We start from the raw sequence: 16694 nt of genomic DNA on the forward strand, positions 1-16694 counted from the left end.
TTGTCTTTTTCATATACAGGGTTTATCTCTGCATTTAAGCAGATCTTCACTTAAATATTTTAAGCATAATTTTAAAGTAGTATCCTTAAACATCTGTGTGTTTGTTATGATGCCAATTTCTACATATTAAGAAGTTTCTTCCTGCTGTGAATGGCATATTAATTGCTAACATTTTTAGATGATTTTTTCTGGTATAAAGAAAACTATTGCTTTTTAAAGTTCATCTTATACCTGATTATCTTACTGAACATATAACTAATTTTTAAAATCTGTTTATTTTGTATGATCTTATCATATGAAAACAATAATAGTTTAACCATTTTTATTCTGATCCCTAAAACTCTCCTTTCTTTTATAAGTTGGTCAGGAATTTCTATTTTACTTTGATAAGGGCATTCAACTGCATTCCTCTTGGTGCATTGCTCTGCAAAAGGGAGCTGCCCAGCCCTAACCGGTTTGGCTCAGTGGATAGAGCATTGGCCTGCAGACTGAAAGTCCCAGGTTCGATTCGGGTCAAGGGCATGTACCTTGGTTGCGGGCACATCTCCAGTAGGAGGTGTGCAGGAGACAGCTGATCGATGTTCCTCTCTCATCAATGTTTCTAACTCTCTATCCCTCTCTCTTCCTCTCTGTAAAAAATCAATAAAATATATATTTTTTTAAAAAAAGGGAGCTGCCTCCTCCAAAGTTGTTTCCTTCCTGAGGCAAACGCTATCCAAAGACTAGCTCATAAGACAGAAAAGAGGCCTGGCCCAAATGCTTCAAATTAGGCAACTCTGAAAAGGGCCATCCCAGAGCTCCTTATGTGATTATATGATTTATTGTTTTTATTTTTGTTTCCTCAAATATTTGTGGATAATTTTACACATGCATGCACCGGTCCATACTATGCTGAATACCAAAGGAAGCCCCTCTGAAGATCTTTGGAATTATCTCTTTATGCAGTTCTCTCTTCTTCAATAAAAGGAAACATGCCTCTGGAGGAATCTGAGGTCAGAGTGACTTGGGGACTCCAAAGTATATCTAAGGAATTTGAAGAAAATAAACTTTAGGATGGAGGAAGGGCAGTGGTGTACAGAAATGGAAAATCAAGTGAGATGTGACTACTTCAGGATATTCAAGATGAAGATGGTACTTGGGTTTATTTTTAAGTGAAGAGTCTATCAAAATTTTCTTCCTTGAGTGTGGAGATATTAGGATGTATATTTAGAATGAAAATGAGTGTCTCAGGGAAGAACATGTTACTATGGGGTTTTTTATAGGGTTAAGCAAGGACAGTTGCATGACCAGGCCTCTAGGTTAATTATATTTAGTTCTGGGAAACCAATCTCTGTCTTCACCCATAAGAAGAGAACCTATGTCAAAACTTCTTGAGTTGTCAAAGACTTGATGACAAATAAACCCACAGAGTGTCAGAATGAAAATATAGTCAGCGTTCTCTCCCTCTCCCACATTCAAATGAAAATCAAGTTCTGCTCATTCTTCAAAGAAATTCCTTGAAAATACTTTCTACTCACTTTTTGTGCCCTTTGCAATTGAAGGAATTAAGCAGCTCCCCAGGCTTCCACCTTTCCCTAACTTTTTTTACACTTTAACACCATATAATATATACCTTTTTATCCAGTAATTACCATTTACAGTCAAGAGACATTTCAAAAACCAAAGAAGATCATTGCTCTTACATTCCAAATGCCTTTAATAATTGTGGAATCTACTCACCAAAACCAATGTTTAAGGACCTCTTAACAGAGTGGTCCTTGCTTTCACCCTACAGAATTTTGCAAATAAAAATTATGTCTAACCTTTGGGTTTGATTATTGGATGAGCCTGAGCCCTAAATTTCCTACTACCTGTGAACAAAAAACAAGAGACTATATAATAAGCCTGACAAGCTCAACAGGCTACATGGCAGGCCTGACAAGCGCAGTGACCAAAAGTAACCACACAGGATGGTCTGATCATAAATTCCTAACTGGGCAAGTCATGGCAAGTAATCATATCCCAGGCCCATAGCTTCCTTATCAAAGGTCAATCTTTACCTTAAGCCAACACTGTCCATTGTTCTTTTGCATCTAGGATAACATGCCCTTGAAATGTCAGTGTTACCTTTTCCAAACCCCTGGTAGGCATAGCCACTTGGCAAGGTACCCAGTGGAACACTATAACCCTTATTTGTCAAAGAAGCTTGAACAGTCATGATCAGGAAAAGGTGATAATCTCTTGGAATTCTGTGCCTCTGCTTAGTTCTTCCTGACTCTGATGAGGGTCTACAGAGAAGAAGCCTATGGACAGCAACAGGTTCACAAAAACGATAGTCATGGCCTGAAGAGCAGAGCTAGAGCTTCAACTGTACCTGAGGAAGAAGTGCTGTGTCATGGAACATGTTATTATTAAGAGATCCAGGGGACACTCCACGCTTAGAATCAATCAATAGAAAAGATAACAGAAAAGGAAAGCAATCCATTAGCAAATTGAGAAGGTAATTGCTCTTGTATTGCCAGAGAAGCTGGTCAGTTTTATACTCAGCAACAAGGAAATCAGCTCCCTATATAAAATGAAGGAGATGCTTCTGTATCTCCACACCCTGTCATTGTAGTGAGACCAAATAGAGAGAATTAGAGTCAACTCCAAGATAAGGCTTGTTCTCCAGGTTAGAAATAGAGAAAAAACATGGAATGCCAGCTCCACAGATCCACAAAACATACTGTAGCATCTCTGGTTCTAAGCATAAAATCTCTTTTTTAGCAAAAGAGAGAGAACACAACTCATCTCTTCATTTTCCTCTTGACAGCCTGCAGGGAATTCTACCTGTTAGCAAATCCCTGCACAATGACCTACAGAGTCTTGCAATCTTGGCACAGAAGCAAAGCCTCTGAAGAAACTCACCCCAAGTACCCAAACCAATTAATTCTCATATATGAACAAATAGATGAGTCAGAATCTATAGATATTTGAGGAAAATAGAATGAAAAGGAAATACCCCTCCCCCACACACACTCACACACACACACTAAACAAGTAGAAAGGCTAATCCATTAGAGAGAAGAGTGCATGGAGAAAAAAGGGACATTTATAAAATATGTAATAATATTTTTAAATGGCCTCTTTAATGAAAATTTGAGGTGGTAAAATCATAAAGAAATCTCAGCCAGCAGTAAAAACAAAAAAAGGATAATCCAAAGAGCCAATGTTAACATTTAGCTGAATAACTATACAGTTTAGATATTTAAATGTTTAATGTTTTAATGTTTTTATAATATTGATAAATGTTTAGTATGGATGACCAAGGAAAACAGAAAAATAAACACAAATATAATAAAATAGAAGATGTACAGCAGACACAGAAAATAAAACAATGAGAAAATGATGCAAACAATCTTCTGATAATAAATTTGAATGCGAGTAAAATAAAGAGATTTTTAGATAAAAACTACAAACCTTTTCAAAAGGAAATTTTAAAAAACATACATCAGGCAGAATATGTTTATCATCTCAGATCTTCCACATGGGATATGTATTCTGTCTGATGTACGTTGACTCAGCTGCAACAAAGATTCCCCAAAATACAGGGATGGGCAAAGATAGGTTTACAGTTGTATGGACAAAGACATGCAGATTATGATTATAATAATAATACAAGAATAAACTCTGTTTTGCATACTCACAACTGTAAGCCTACTTTTGCCAACCCCTATATGGTGTCTTAAACCAGGTACAAGTTTACTTCTGTCTCAGGTGTACGTTAGGGTTGGTGGCCATACAGCCCCAGGAGCACAGGTTCTTCTGAAGTGTCGTCCTGCATCTTCAGCTCATAATTCCATCTCGTGATCAAAGGAAACTGCTTTAGACTCCACCATACTATCCCTGTCCCAAGCTTCAACCAGTGGTTTAGGTGGGAAGAGAGAACAAACTGCTTCCTTTTATAACCTAGCAAAACCAAGTACCTCTAGACTCAAGGAAGTTGCTTTCCAATGTGTGTGATACACCATAGGCTGGGCTTCCCCAGGACAACTTACCAGAGTTTAAGTCCTAGACCTAGAACCAAGGTGATGACAATGTGTAATTCCTCCTGCAATAAGAACAACTCACACCACTTGTTTCTATTTCATCCATGTGTACCAACCAAATTAAAGACTTAATTCTCAGTCTCTGTAACAGACAACTCTTTATTGGGAATAAAATTTACAAAGAAAGGAGAAATTGAAAACACTAACCATCCACTCCACCCCTTCTACCACTATTGAATCCCAAAATAGGATCCTCTCCTCACTTGAGCATCCTACCTGAAGGTAGCAGTGACTTGACTTTTTCCAGGACTGAACAAATAAAAATGTGTTTTTGCCCATCCAGTTTTGCTCAGTGGATAGAGCATTGGCCTGTGGACCGAAGGGTCCTGAGTTTGATTCTGGTGAAGGGCACGTAACTCGGTTACAGGCTCCTCCCAGACCCAGGCCCTGGTCAGAGCATGTGCAGGAGACAACCAATCGATGTGTTTCTCTCACATTGATATTTCTCTCTGTCTTTCCCTCTCTCTTCCACTCTCTCTAAAAATCAATGGAAAAATATCCTCGGGTGAGGACTTTTTTAAAAAGTGTTCTTTTTAAGTCACACAAGAGTTAAGCCAAATCTTAGGACAATAACCAACAAACAGGAGGCAATACACCAATTGTGACATTCCTCTTGTAGGTTTTTAACCAGTTCCTGTAAGCAGAAATGAGAGGCCTAATTGACCTCACTCCATATCCACATTTCAGAAAGAAAAATTCATTATTCAGATGGCATAACTATTTCCATATCTATATATATAAAACCCTAATATGCAAATAGACCAAACAGCAGAACAATAGAACAACTGGTCGCTATGATGTGTGCTGACCACCAGAGGGCGCGCACGGAACATGGCGGGCATCTGCAGCAGACAGCAGAGCACAGAACATGGCTAGCATCGGCGGTGGCAGGATGGTGGAGCAGGTGAGCAGGGTCACCAGACCAAGGTGGGGCACTGGTCACTGTCATTGATGCAAGCCTCTGGTGATTGAAAATTCTTTGCTCTCGCATGCTGTGGTCCCACCTGGCACTCGTACCTGCTGGTGCCAGTTCCGTTCACACCCACTGCCGGCCCCAGAGCCACTGCTCGCACCCACTGCTGGTGCCCAGCACCAGCCCAATCACTCGGCACTGTCAGCAGGTGCGAGTGGTGGCTGCCGGCCCCAATTGCCCCTCAGAGCTTCTTCATCTCCCCCTGCTCCTGTGGGGTGATCGGGGCACCCCACTGCTCACACCATTGACTGTGCCAGCCCTGCTCATACCCGCTGCTGGAGCCAGCCCCAATAGCACAACACCGTCAGCGGGTGCGAGTGGGGCTAGCTCTGTCAGCATTTGGGAGCTGCGGTGGCAGGAGCAGGTCTGCCATCAGAGAGGGGACCAGGGGCCGTGGTGGGGGGAGTGGGCGGGGGCACTGAGGATGGGTCAAAACCCGCCCCTGTGCCCACAGCAGCCTTGCAGCCCACAGTTCCTTTTAAGGTGCATGAATTTGTGCACTGGGCCCCTAGTTTATTAATAAGGCTATGTTTACCAACACCAGACTCTAGCACATTTTATAGTTATTAGATAACCACTCTCTATGTAATGTAATGGTTACTTTTGCTTTGCTAAATTAACACTTATAAAACACACATATACTCAATACTTGGTCTTATTCTCTCTTTATTCTAAGTAAATATATAAATAAATTAAAATACAATGAATTTTAAATACAGGCTTATTTTACTTTTTTAACTAGGGATTATAACATTTTATGCTTAGAACCGATTACAGTACCTTTCTCACACACTGTGGACATCTCAAATGCTTTGAGAGGGCCCTTACCACACAGAAGTCCAGTGACCTAGAGCTCACAACAATTTTAGGATTTGAGGACACTCTAAAACTAAAACCACACATTCTGCATTCTGTGTGATGTTGCACAGTCAGAAAAATATCATATCCAGAGTCAATTTATCCTATCTACCAGTTTCTCCATCACAAGGAGTAGGGCAATGCTGGGATCAGGAGGAAAAATGAATGCAGGAAATATTCACAAATCCAGCTATCCAGGTACAGCTCAATCCCCTGTGGAACCAAGTGCTCATGACTACTTTGCCGTGAGACTAATAGGACTAGATGGACTTCTAACTGTGGAATGGCCTCCACCAATACATCCATGGGCAGTGTCTTTGGCAGGAGCCTCTGAAAAAAATAAATGTATTAATATCTACTCTTTTATGTAGAATACCCTGAGTACTCGCTGGCGGATCTGTGCAGTCTTCACCCCATAGACAAATGGATTGAGTGCAGGGGGCACAAGGAGGTAGAGTGTGGCCAGAAGAACATGAACATGATGGGGCACATGGTGGCCAAAACGGTGAGTGAGGAAAGAAAACATTCCAGGGACATAGAAGGCCAGGATGACACAAATATGAGACCCACATGTACTAAAGGCCTTTAATCGGGCCTCGACCCCTGGTAACTTTACCACTGCCTGGAGGATGAGGGCATAGGAAATACCAATGGCCAGGACATCTAGTCCAACCACAAGCAGTGCCACTGCCAACCCATAGGCTCGATTCACTGTGGTTTCTGAGCAAGCAAGTTTTACCACAGCCATATGTTCACAATACGCATGGCCTATGACAGTGGCCCCGCAGAAGGTAAGTCTTCCCAAAAGGATAGGGAAGGGGACGAGGAGGACTAATCCCCGCAGCAGCACTGCCATTCCAATGCGCCCTATGACCCCTGGATGCAAGATGGTGGAGTGGTGCAGAGGATGACATATGGCTACATAGCGATCGAGAGCCATGGCCACAAGTACACCTGATTCCATAGAAGAGAACGCATGAATGAAGAACATCTGTATCAGGCAAAGAGTATACCCAATCTCATGGGCATCAACCAGGAGCACTGCAAGCATTTTGGGTGCAGTGGAGGAGGCCAGGACCAGGTCAATGCCAGACAGCATAGCCAGAAAGATGTACATAGGCTGGTGCAAGCATGGGTCAGTCCAGATGGTGAAGAGGATGGTGACATTGCCCACGAGAGCAAAGAGGTAAAGGGCACACAGTGGCAATGCTATCCAGTGCTGGCTTTCCTCTAAACCTGGGATGCCAATTAGGAAAAAGGAAGGATGGAGAGGACTCCAGCTGGAATTACTAAGGGTCATCATGAATGGTGCAGAAAGGGGAGAGAGAAAAGAAACCAAAATCGTGATTTCTCCATTGCTGGTGGGTTATCACATTGTCCAGACCTGGCTGCCATCTTCATGAGAAGAAAGAGGCTTAAACTGCAACACAAGGGAATAAAGGGAATAAAGATACAAGGAAGAACATTTCCTTTTCTTGAAATAACTTTTTTAGAGATGAGACATCCTCATATCTGAATTAGCATAGGTCTCATTTCATTTACAGACATCAGTAAACATATGCTGATTTTAGAGACATGTTTAAAGTCTGCCATTCAATTACTCGTAATTTGGAACTGTCTACTCAAAGGATTTTCTGATTTAACTCTTGGCATTACTGAACACTATGAATCAATCTGCTATTCTCCAAATGTTTCCCTCAGTTCATTGCATAGCACTCTACAATTGTTTCTTCTGTATCCCCAGTCTCAGCACCTTCTCCATCTACCTATCCATTACATGTTGTTCATTCCAGGGTTCCATCTTCCCCTCTCTTCCAGATTCTGTACATTGTCTGATTGAGTTCATCCTTTTAAGTGGTTTTAACTATTTAAATACTTTACTTTCTTTCATGTCTATGTATCTAAGCCAAATAGCTTTTTGAAACACAAATCCATTTTTTCATGTGCTTTCTAAACAGCTAACCACACACTCAATATATTCAAGACCAAATCTGCTCTACCTCCCTTTTGTCCATCTTTTTGTGAATTAGATCACCATCTACCTATCCAACCTAATGTAGAAAAGTGAAACTATCCTTACTCATTTATACCTCTCATCCCTTTCATCTAGTCACCAGTTCCTATTGAATTTATTTTTAAACCTCTTATATCACTCCTTTTTCTTAACCCCCAATGTCACTGCCAAGTTCACACTCCCAACTCCTCTTACCTGGATCATTTCCTTAGATCTCCCTGCCTTTGCTATTATACCCTTCCCAACCACTCTCCACCCTGAAGTCAGAGGGTTTTTCCTGAAATGCAGATGTCATCATGTCACATCTGAAGCTAAAATTCTTTACTGAGTTTAATCCATGAAAAAATACACATTTAAGACTGGCATACAAGATCTTCAAGAGTTATCTTATACAAAGTCTCTTATGTCAATATAGCTACTGTTATTCACATTAATAATAAAAGATCATTGACTTTGAGATCACTGGCCTCTTTCCTTTTCTCCTTGTCTTCATGAGCCTGCTTCTCTGTTTCAAACTTTTGCTATGTCTGTCTCGTCATGGTGTGATGCTAATTCAGTGTTTTTTACACCCCTATATTAACAAAGAGTACTAATTAAATAGGTGCTCTGATTAACTTTCTCCATGTGAGTCACCTCCTGGGCATTGAAACAAAAAACTTGAAACTGGATATATTTGTTTGTGTGTGCTTGTCTTAAAAGCTGTTCACAGTCTGCAATAATTATATTTGTTACCTGAGGGGTGGAGTGGGGGTGTATATATATATATATCTTTTTATTAAAAGAGTCAGAAATGACTCAGTTCTGGTGAATTATGCATGAATAGACCACTTCAATTGTCTTTTTTAACTAAATCAATAATGACTACAATATTGCCACCAAACCTATGAACATACACCTAAAAAGTCAGAAATCTCTGGTAGGCATTATCTTCCAGCCTTTGTTTTCCTTCCAGATTCAAAACCACTATTAGCTTCAAGTAACAGTGACATAGTTTTATTGATATCTCACCCCCACCCCAGGAGAACCTCATAATCTTATAAAAAGTCACATTTCAAGTGCTTAACACTCTAAGTGGTGAGAAAGTTAATTCTATTTCTTAATCACTCCCTTCTACTACAAGATTCAGGCCACTTCTCATTTTCCAGCTGAGAAGTCAGAGAACAGCTGAGCATCTGTGGAAGGCCCCTCATCTCTTCGAGAGAGGACCTGTCAACAGAGCCATGAAGAATGAAGCCAGGCTGCAGTGGGCGGAGAGAGCAGCAGAGCGCCTGTGCTGCATGTTCTGTGAGTCTAGAGGGAAAGCCTAGAGCTGCTTAATAAGCACTAACTGCTAAAGTAAACAAGAGGTCCCTCTGTTATTCTTAGAAGAAACCAGAAGGGACTTTATCCCCAGGAACATAAAAGTGAAGATATATTTAGCTCTCTGACCAGAATGCAACATACAATTAGCAAAGAACTGATGTTGTGCCTTCCTACTTATTCATGTCAATTCAGTTCAAGTGAGCTGTCATCTATAAAGCTGTCCCCCAATTCTGTCATGCAGTATCAAAACTCTTAGCCAGCCTGTCATTGCACTGTTACCTTGCGCTGAAAACCTGTCCATCCTTGAAGAGCTGGGACTGCGCCTAGCTTATGGCAGCAGTCACAAGGCAAGTTCCAGAAGTGCTGGAATCTAATTGGTATCAGTAGTGTTTGCTGAATAAATTAATAACTGTATGATTACATTTTTAAATAGGTGAGTATATAAAACAACCAGAAATCGAGGGAACTTGACAAAACTCATTGAACTTACAGGATGGGAAGGATGTAGCAGACAGGGGCTGTCACAGAAGAATGGACTGATTCCTCAATTCTTCTCAGCTGAAGTGAAATTCTGGGTGCTTTATGGAAAAGGAACCCTATTAAATCTCTCTGCCATAAAGACAATCACCGAATTCTGGGTGTGTCAGAAATAAGGTCTCCTATGGTCACCACTGATCACTTCTGTCACTGCAGGCAAAGAAGCTCCTCTATGGGCTATTACCTGTCCCTGTCTCCTTAATATCCTTCTTAACAGTGTTATGGACTTGATATCAGTGGTAACAGGAAGATGCAGAAACACACAAGTTATCTTGCAGTGATATGTGATCTGAAGGGCAGAAGCTAAGGGGAATGGACCATAGGGAGTTTGTTTTGAGGAGTCAGACCTGAGGAGAGCAGCTACTCTGAGACAAGAAGGCATACATTTAAGACTACTAAGAGGTTTCAGGTCATAGGTATTGGAAGACTTGGAGCCATAATAGCCAACCAAGAAATAACTCCTATCACAAGGGCTATAAGATAAGCAGAAGAAAGGAGCCATCAACAGTCTTCCCTAAAACCATAAGCCCCAAACCTGACTTCATTTTCCCACCTGAAATCTCATAATGAACTCTTAGCTGGTTCTGTCATCTTCACTCTGCAAGGCAAGTTTATTCTCGATACTTCCCCAAGGCAGGGCTGGTGACTGTGAACAAAGCACTGGGCAGGCGAGATGTTATTACCATTAGTGGGTCCCAGAGGACACTCATACATACATGGACATAGCCTGCAGATTGGCTGGAGATGCACAGAGCTAAGTCTACTGCTTCAGGGATAGATAATTGGGCAGATAGGCAGAGCGGGGAATGGCATGTGCACCTGCCCAAGAGGCCCACATCTGTCCAGTGTTGGTCATCACCCTTAAGGCTGTACATCCTAATGGCTTTGTTAGGAAACCTCATGCTCAGTGAGCTAGAAAAATTCACATTGCTCTATAAGCCCATATTTCTCATTCTTGCAGGTCAAACTCAGACCCAAAACGCTCTTTTTTTTTAATTGTTTGTTAGTTTATCTTGTTCATTAGATACCACATATAAGTGAAATCATATGGTATTTTTCTTTCTCTGACTGGCTTATTTCACTTAGCATAATACTTTCCAGGTCCATCCATGCTATAGCAAAAGGTCCAGTAGTTTCTTCTGTCTTATGGCCAAGTAGTATTCCACTGTGTAAAGGTACTACAGCTATTTTATCCACTCATCTACTGATGGACACTTGGGCTGCAAATCTTGGCTATTGTAAATAATGCTGCAATGAGTATATTGTTTCAGGTTTCTTTGGATATATTCCCAGAAGTGGAGTCGTTGGAACATAAAGCAGTTCCATTTTTAATTTTTTCAGGAAATGCCATACTATTTTCCACAGTAACTGCATCAATCTGCATTCCCACCAACAGTGCATGCGGGTTCCCTTTTCTCCACATCCTCAGCAACATTTGTTGTTTGTTGATTTATTGATGATAACCATTCTGACAGGCGTGAGGTGATATCTCATTATGGTTTTAATTTGCATTTTTCTGAAGATTAGTGATGTTGAGCATCTTTTCATATGTTTAATGGTCATCTGTATGTCCTATTTGGAGAAGTGTCTATTCAGGTCCTTTGCCCATTTCTTAACTGGATTATTTGTTGTTTGGGGTGTTGGGTTTTATTAGTTCTTCATAAATTTTAGATATTAACCCCTTATCAGATGTATCATTGGTAAATATGTTCTCCCATTCAGTGGGTTATCTTTCATTTTGTTGATGGTTTCCTTTGCTGTACAAAAACTTTTTAGTTTGATGTAGTCCCATTCCTTTATTTTTTATTTTGTTTCCCTTGCCCAAGGCTGGACATTGCTATGAGAAATATCCAAGATCTTACTGCCTGTGTTTTCTTCTAGTATTTTTATAGTTTTGAGTTTAACCTATAAGTCTTTAGTCCATTTTGAATGTATTCTTATCTATGGTGTAAGAAGGAAATCTAATATCAATTATTTTTGCATGTATCTTTCCAATTTTACCACCACCATGTATTGAATAGACTCTCTTTCCTTATGTTCTTGCCTCCTTTGTCACATATTAATTGACCATAAAGGTGTGAATTTATTTTGGGGCTCTCTATTCTGTTCCATTGTTCTACATGTCTGTTTTTATGTGAGTACCATGCTGTTTTGATTACTATGGCCTTGTATTGTAATTTGATATCAGGTAGCATAATTCCTCCAACTTTGTTCTTCTTTCTCACTATTGCTATGGCTATGGGTCTTTTGTGGTTCCATATAAATTTTTGGAATATTTGTTCTAGTTTTGTGAAATGCACCATTGGTATTTTGATAGGAATTGCATTAAATCTATAGATTGCTTTGGATAGTATGAACATTTTAATGATGTTAATTCTTCCTATCCATAAACACGCTATATGCTTCCACTTATTTGTATCCTCTTCAATTTCTTTCTTCAATGTCTTATAATTTTCTGAGTATAGGTCTTTTACATCCTTGGTTAAATTTATTCCTAGGTATTTTATTCTTTTTGAAGCAATTGTGAATGGGCTCTATCCACTGAACCAAACCAGATTGCTTTGGATAGTATGAACATTTTAATGATGTTAATTCTTCCTATCCATAAACACGCTATATGCTTCCACTTATTTGTATCCTCTTCAATTTCTTTCTTCAATGTCTTATAATTTTCTGAGTATAGGTCTTTTACATCCTTGGTTAAATTTATTCCTAGGTATTTTATTCTTTTTGAAGCAATTGTGAATGGGATTGTTTGTTGTTGTTGTTGTTTTTCAATTTCCCTTTCAGAGAGTTCATTATTAATATATAAAAATGCAACTGATTTTGGATATTTATTTTGTATCCCACTACTTTACTGAATTCATTGATCAGTTCTAGTAGCTTTTCTGTGGAGTCTTTAGGGTTCTCTCTATACAGTATCATGATGTGCAAAGATTGACACTCTTACTTCTTTCTTTCCAAAAATTTCCTTAGTGAATTCTGGGTTAAATGTGTTCATTTCTCCATCTGCTGTGAGTGTTGGCTACTAAAAGCTCATAATTGAGTCACTCTCTCTTGTACAAATAGAGCTGCATTATCCAAGACTAATGTTCCTTTCTGAGTGTAGCTCTCAATCACTGACAGTTCTATATAGGAATACAAAGACCTGATCCTCTTTCTTCTATATGAAACAACACTGAAAAACCATTCCCCTCAAGAACCTACCCTATAATCAGCTCAGACTCTGGGGAAATTGGATCATAGTTTAACTTCTCTCTCTGGTCCATCCTGTTTTCCCCACTTTTGACAAGTGTCATTCCCAAGTCTACTTCACAATAAGCTTCTTGCATGCAAATATCTGCCTCAGAGTCTATTTCTAGAGAATCCAACCTAAAATAAATGACACTTGTCTCAGGTTAATTGAGCTCTCTGCTTCTCTTCTGGTGGATTGTGGCAGGTCTATGGACATCAAGGCCAGTGTACCATAGCAGATATGAGGTGAATATAGACTCTCAGATTATCCATCCCAACAAGTTCCTAAAGAGAGGGGCTAAGACCTACTTTCCCATAAGCAAGGAAATCTTTCCCTTAGTCCTATCCCTGATAAAGCAGCTACCAGTTCACCCTTGTGGCCACATTTCTCCTTTGGAATAGTGTTTCAAATGCACAGTCTATTTATTCATCTATTCAACAAGTATTTCATTCACAGATTGTGGGAAGCCTCATTTTTCACTCAATGGATATTAAATATCTAGTAAATCGATGTACTCTGCTAAATGTCAGAAAAAAAACAATCAATATAACAAATGTCCATTGTCATCGTAGCTCATGACATGATATATGTTAAGTATGTAATCACTGATACCTGATAACAATTATGTGTCATAAATTAAAACTACAGTGTGATAAAGCTCATAAAAGAAAAACCTTCTCAGTCTGGGGAGTTCCGGAAAGTCCTCCCTCATTTAAGTCAGTGATAGAAGAATGGGTTAAAAGTGAAGAGAGATGTGGGAGAATGCTGTAGATACAAAATCCCTGATGCTGCAGGGAAGGGAACTTGACGTTGTCAAAGACCTGACAGAATAGTGAAATTTGGGATTGCAGTACCAGGAACTGAGCCTGGAGTGTAAGCAGAAACCTGAGCATGCACATTGTAGGTCATGTGAAAGGGCAATGGAAAGTTGTGAGGATTTTAAGCGGAAGAGTGAGACACAATCAGAATTTCATTGTCAAATGTCATGCTGGAGTATGGATAGAAAAGAGTGAAGCACAGATGCTGGGAGAACTGTTGGAAACAAATACAGTGATCTCTCAAGAGGTTAGAGTATATGCCTTGGGAATGGGTATGAGGAAGGGATCTTTAGGGGGAAAGAAATCAAGAATAAAAAAAAATCAATGAGATAATGAAGTCCCCACCAGAATCACAGGTGGCCAAAAAGTACGGTACAGGGTACTGACCAAGTTATCATTTAATGAAGAACAACCAGGAGATATTTCCATAAGTGGGAGAGGTAGTGGATAAAATATATGAATGACATGAACCTTAAGAGCACCAGTCTGTGTTTGTTTGTTTGCTGGTCTGTTTTATAAGAAAAAAAATTAAAAATTTCATTTGGGAACAAAACAGTGAACTTACTACTAAAACAGAGGTAGAAGAGGTGCGATAAAATAAATGGTCCCCAGTCAGTAGAAAGTATAAGATTTTCATGAGAGGAAAAGAAATTGAAAATAATGAACACATCCTCTTCATTTGCATTTGTGGGCATTAAATGAGAGTTTATGTGCAGCATTTTCTTGTCAAGTTTTCACGGTACCATAGAGTAAGAGGTGAACAGGAGCAACTCATGTCATGAAATGTTATGGTAATAGATATATTCTAACTAACATTGTTCAAAACTAGTTTGGCCCAAAACACCTAGACACCTCTAGGTCCTCATCCTCCACCCTCGAGGAATCTTCCTCTGCAATCCTGTCGCTGCTCCCCCTCTCCTGCAGAACTTTCTTCCACTTCAACTTCGCTGCCCATGAAGCACAGGCAAAAGTTGGTGAGGAGTGCCCACTTTTGCCTTTTCTTTGAAGAGCTATCTTCTCACTACTAATATTGAAGATTAATATTTAACAGAGCAAAGAGGGACAATAGAGTATGGCATAGAGCAGAAGCTGCTCTGGGAAAGATTTAGCCCAGACCCACCTCCTACCCACTCAATAACCCAGGCCCCTTGTCTTCTAAGCCCTGATCATTTATACTATCGCTTCAACCAGACTCGACTCATGTCCCATTCCTGCCCATTACCTCCTGTTGAGAACTAGTCCCCTAGGATTGGGACCCAATCTCTACCACAACACTATCTCATTTCATCATAATTTCTATATTTTCAACTTTATTTCATTGTCACACTGAGAGCCTGATAAATACTCAGGACAAGGAAGAAAATAATGAAGGAAGGGGGAGCAAACGAAGAATGAAAAGGAAGGCAAGTGCTAGTTCTCTATTTGTTCTATGCTCGCACAAAGCAATGAATCTTCATTGTAAGAGTAACCATGACCTCTACTGTATCTGCACAGCATTCAAAATACCACCAGTTGAAATTACACGATTAGAAAAGACTAAGCAAAAGTGGTGTTAGTCATGATGACAGCAGTGAAGACAAGAGTGTTAATAGTGATTGCGATAGCAAAGGTAATTTTGTGACAAATTATTTCATTTCTTCAATAAAAATTTATTGAGTACCTACTGTGTTACACTTTGGACATTTACATATTCATATTTTCAAAACATCCATATGTCAATGTGACTGATGAGGAAATATGCTAAAATGACAGTCTATTAAATAATGAGATTTATTTACTGGTAAATATACACAGAGCTCTCAGTTCAGAAAACAAGTGACTGATCTAATTATAAAAATCTTCAAGGGGGTGAAGTTTGAACTGAAGTTCAAAATGAGTAGGCATGTTGAGGATAAGGATAGAAATATGCATTTCTATTAGAAATAAGCCACAATACCCATGGCTGGAGGAAGCATGGACACCTGAGGAACTAAAGAGGGGTATTTATTTATATTAGGAATACATAACACTTAATCAATACTACATATATTGCAAGGACATGTAAATACTTCAGAACAAACAAACATATTAAAATGAGTGCCAATGGTAGAAACCAGAAGAAAATGAGCAAGAGAGTTAGGAATGAAGACAGAAAAAAAAATAAGTTAAAACAATTATTGTTGTGTGCAATAAACTTGAATTCAGATCTCTGTGCCTAAGACTAAAAGTGAAGAAATAAAAGAATTATTATTACTCTCAGAGCATAAAACTACATAATACATAGAGGGTCACTCAAAACCAGGCTGAAAAAATACATGGAATAAATTAAAGCCTTAGCTGCAATTCTGGAGTGAGAAGGAACATGACTATATAAGGAGTTTCTCTCATAAACTGGATACTCTAAAGTATCTCCATAATTTTTGAACCCTTTTTCTGTGATGCCAAAATTTTTCTGATGAGAGAGCCTCTCCACTCCCACAAACTTTTCATATATCAGTGTCATGTGGTGGAAAGTGGCCCTCGTTTTCGTATGTTTAAAACTGGCACCCAGTTCATCTCTTCCTGAACTCCTAAGTCACTTGATTCATGTTCGTCAAACTCCTAATTGTTTCTTCATTACATGATGCATTTATCTTATCAACACAGTAGAACATAAGCTTTTAGAAGAAAAGGGTATCAAAAATTATTTGTTGGTTGATCAGTTGAGATACCCAGCCCTTCTCAATTTTCCATCACAATATCTAAACACCATAGACCTCAGAAGAGATTTCCCAACTTCCAAATACTCAGGACAATTTTATTTGCTTTCCCTTCACTGTCCTCACCAGGTAAATATAACCTGAGCTATGGGTCTCCCACCCCAGGGGGGTGGTCATCCTGGTCCTTGAGGTCCAGATGATGAGAACTATAA

The 16694-nt window shown here is 39.5% G+C and overlaps 1 protein-coding gene across 1 annotated transcript; it reads right to left on the reverse strand.

Moving 5' to 3' along the window:
* Positions 1-5469: 5469 nt before the first annotated feature.
* On the reverse strand, positions 5470-7201 carry LOC102421592 (olfactory receptor 52L1). The gene is made up of 2 exons (XM_006094656.2): positions 6282-7201; positions 5470-5506 (listed from the first exon to the last, which is right to left on the reverse strand). Exons 1-2 carry the CDS (start codon positions 7199-7201, stop codon positions 5470-5472), a joined length of 957 nt encoding a protein of 318 aa, XP_006094718.2.
* Between the last annotated feature and the right edge of the window lie 9493 nt (positions 7202-16694).

Source organism: Myotis lucifugus, unplaced genomic scaffold (assembly GCF_000147115.1).
Source record: "Myotis lucifugus unplaced genomic scaffold, Myoluc2.0 scaffold_138, whole genome shotgun sequence".
Taxonomy (NCBI): Eukaryota; Metazoa; Chordata; class Mammalia; order Chiroptera; family Vespertilionidae; genus Myotis; species Myotis lucifugus.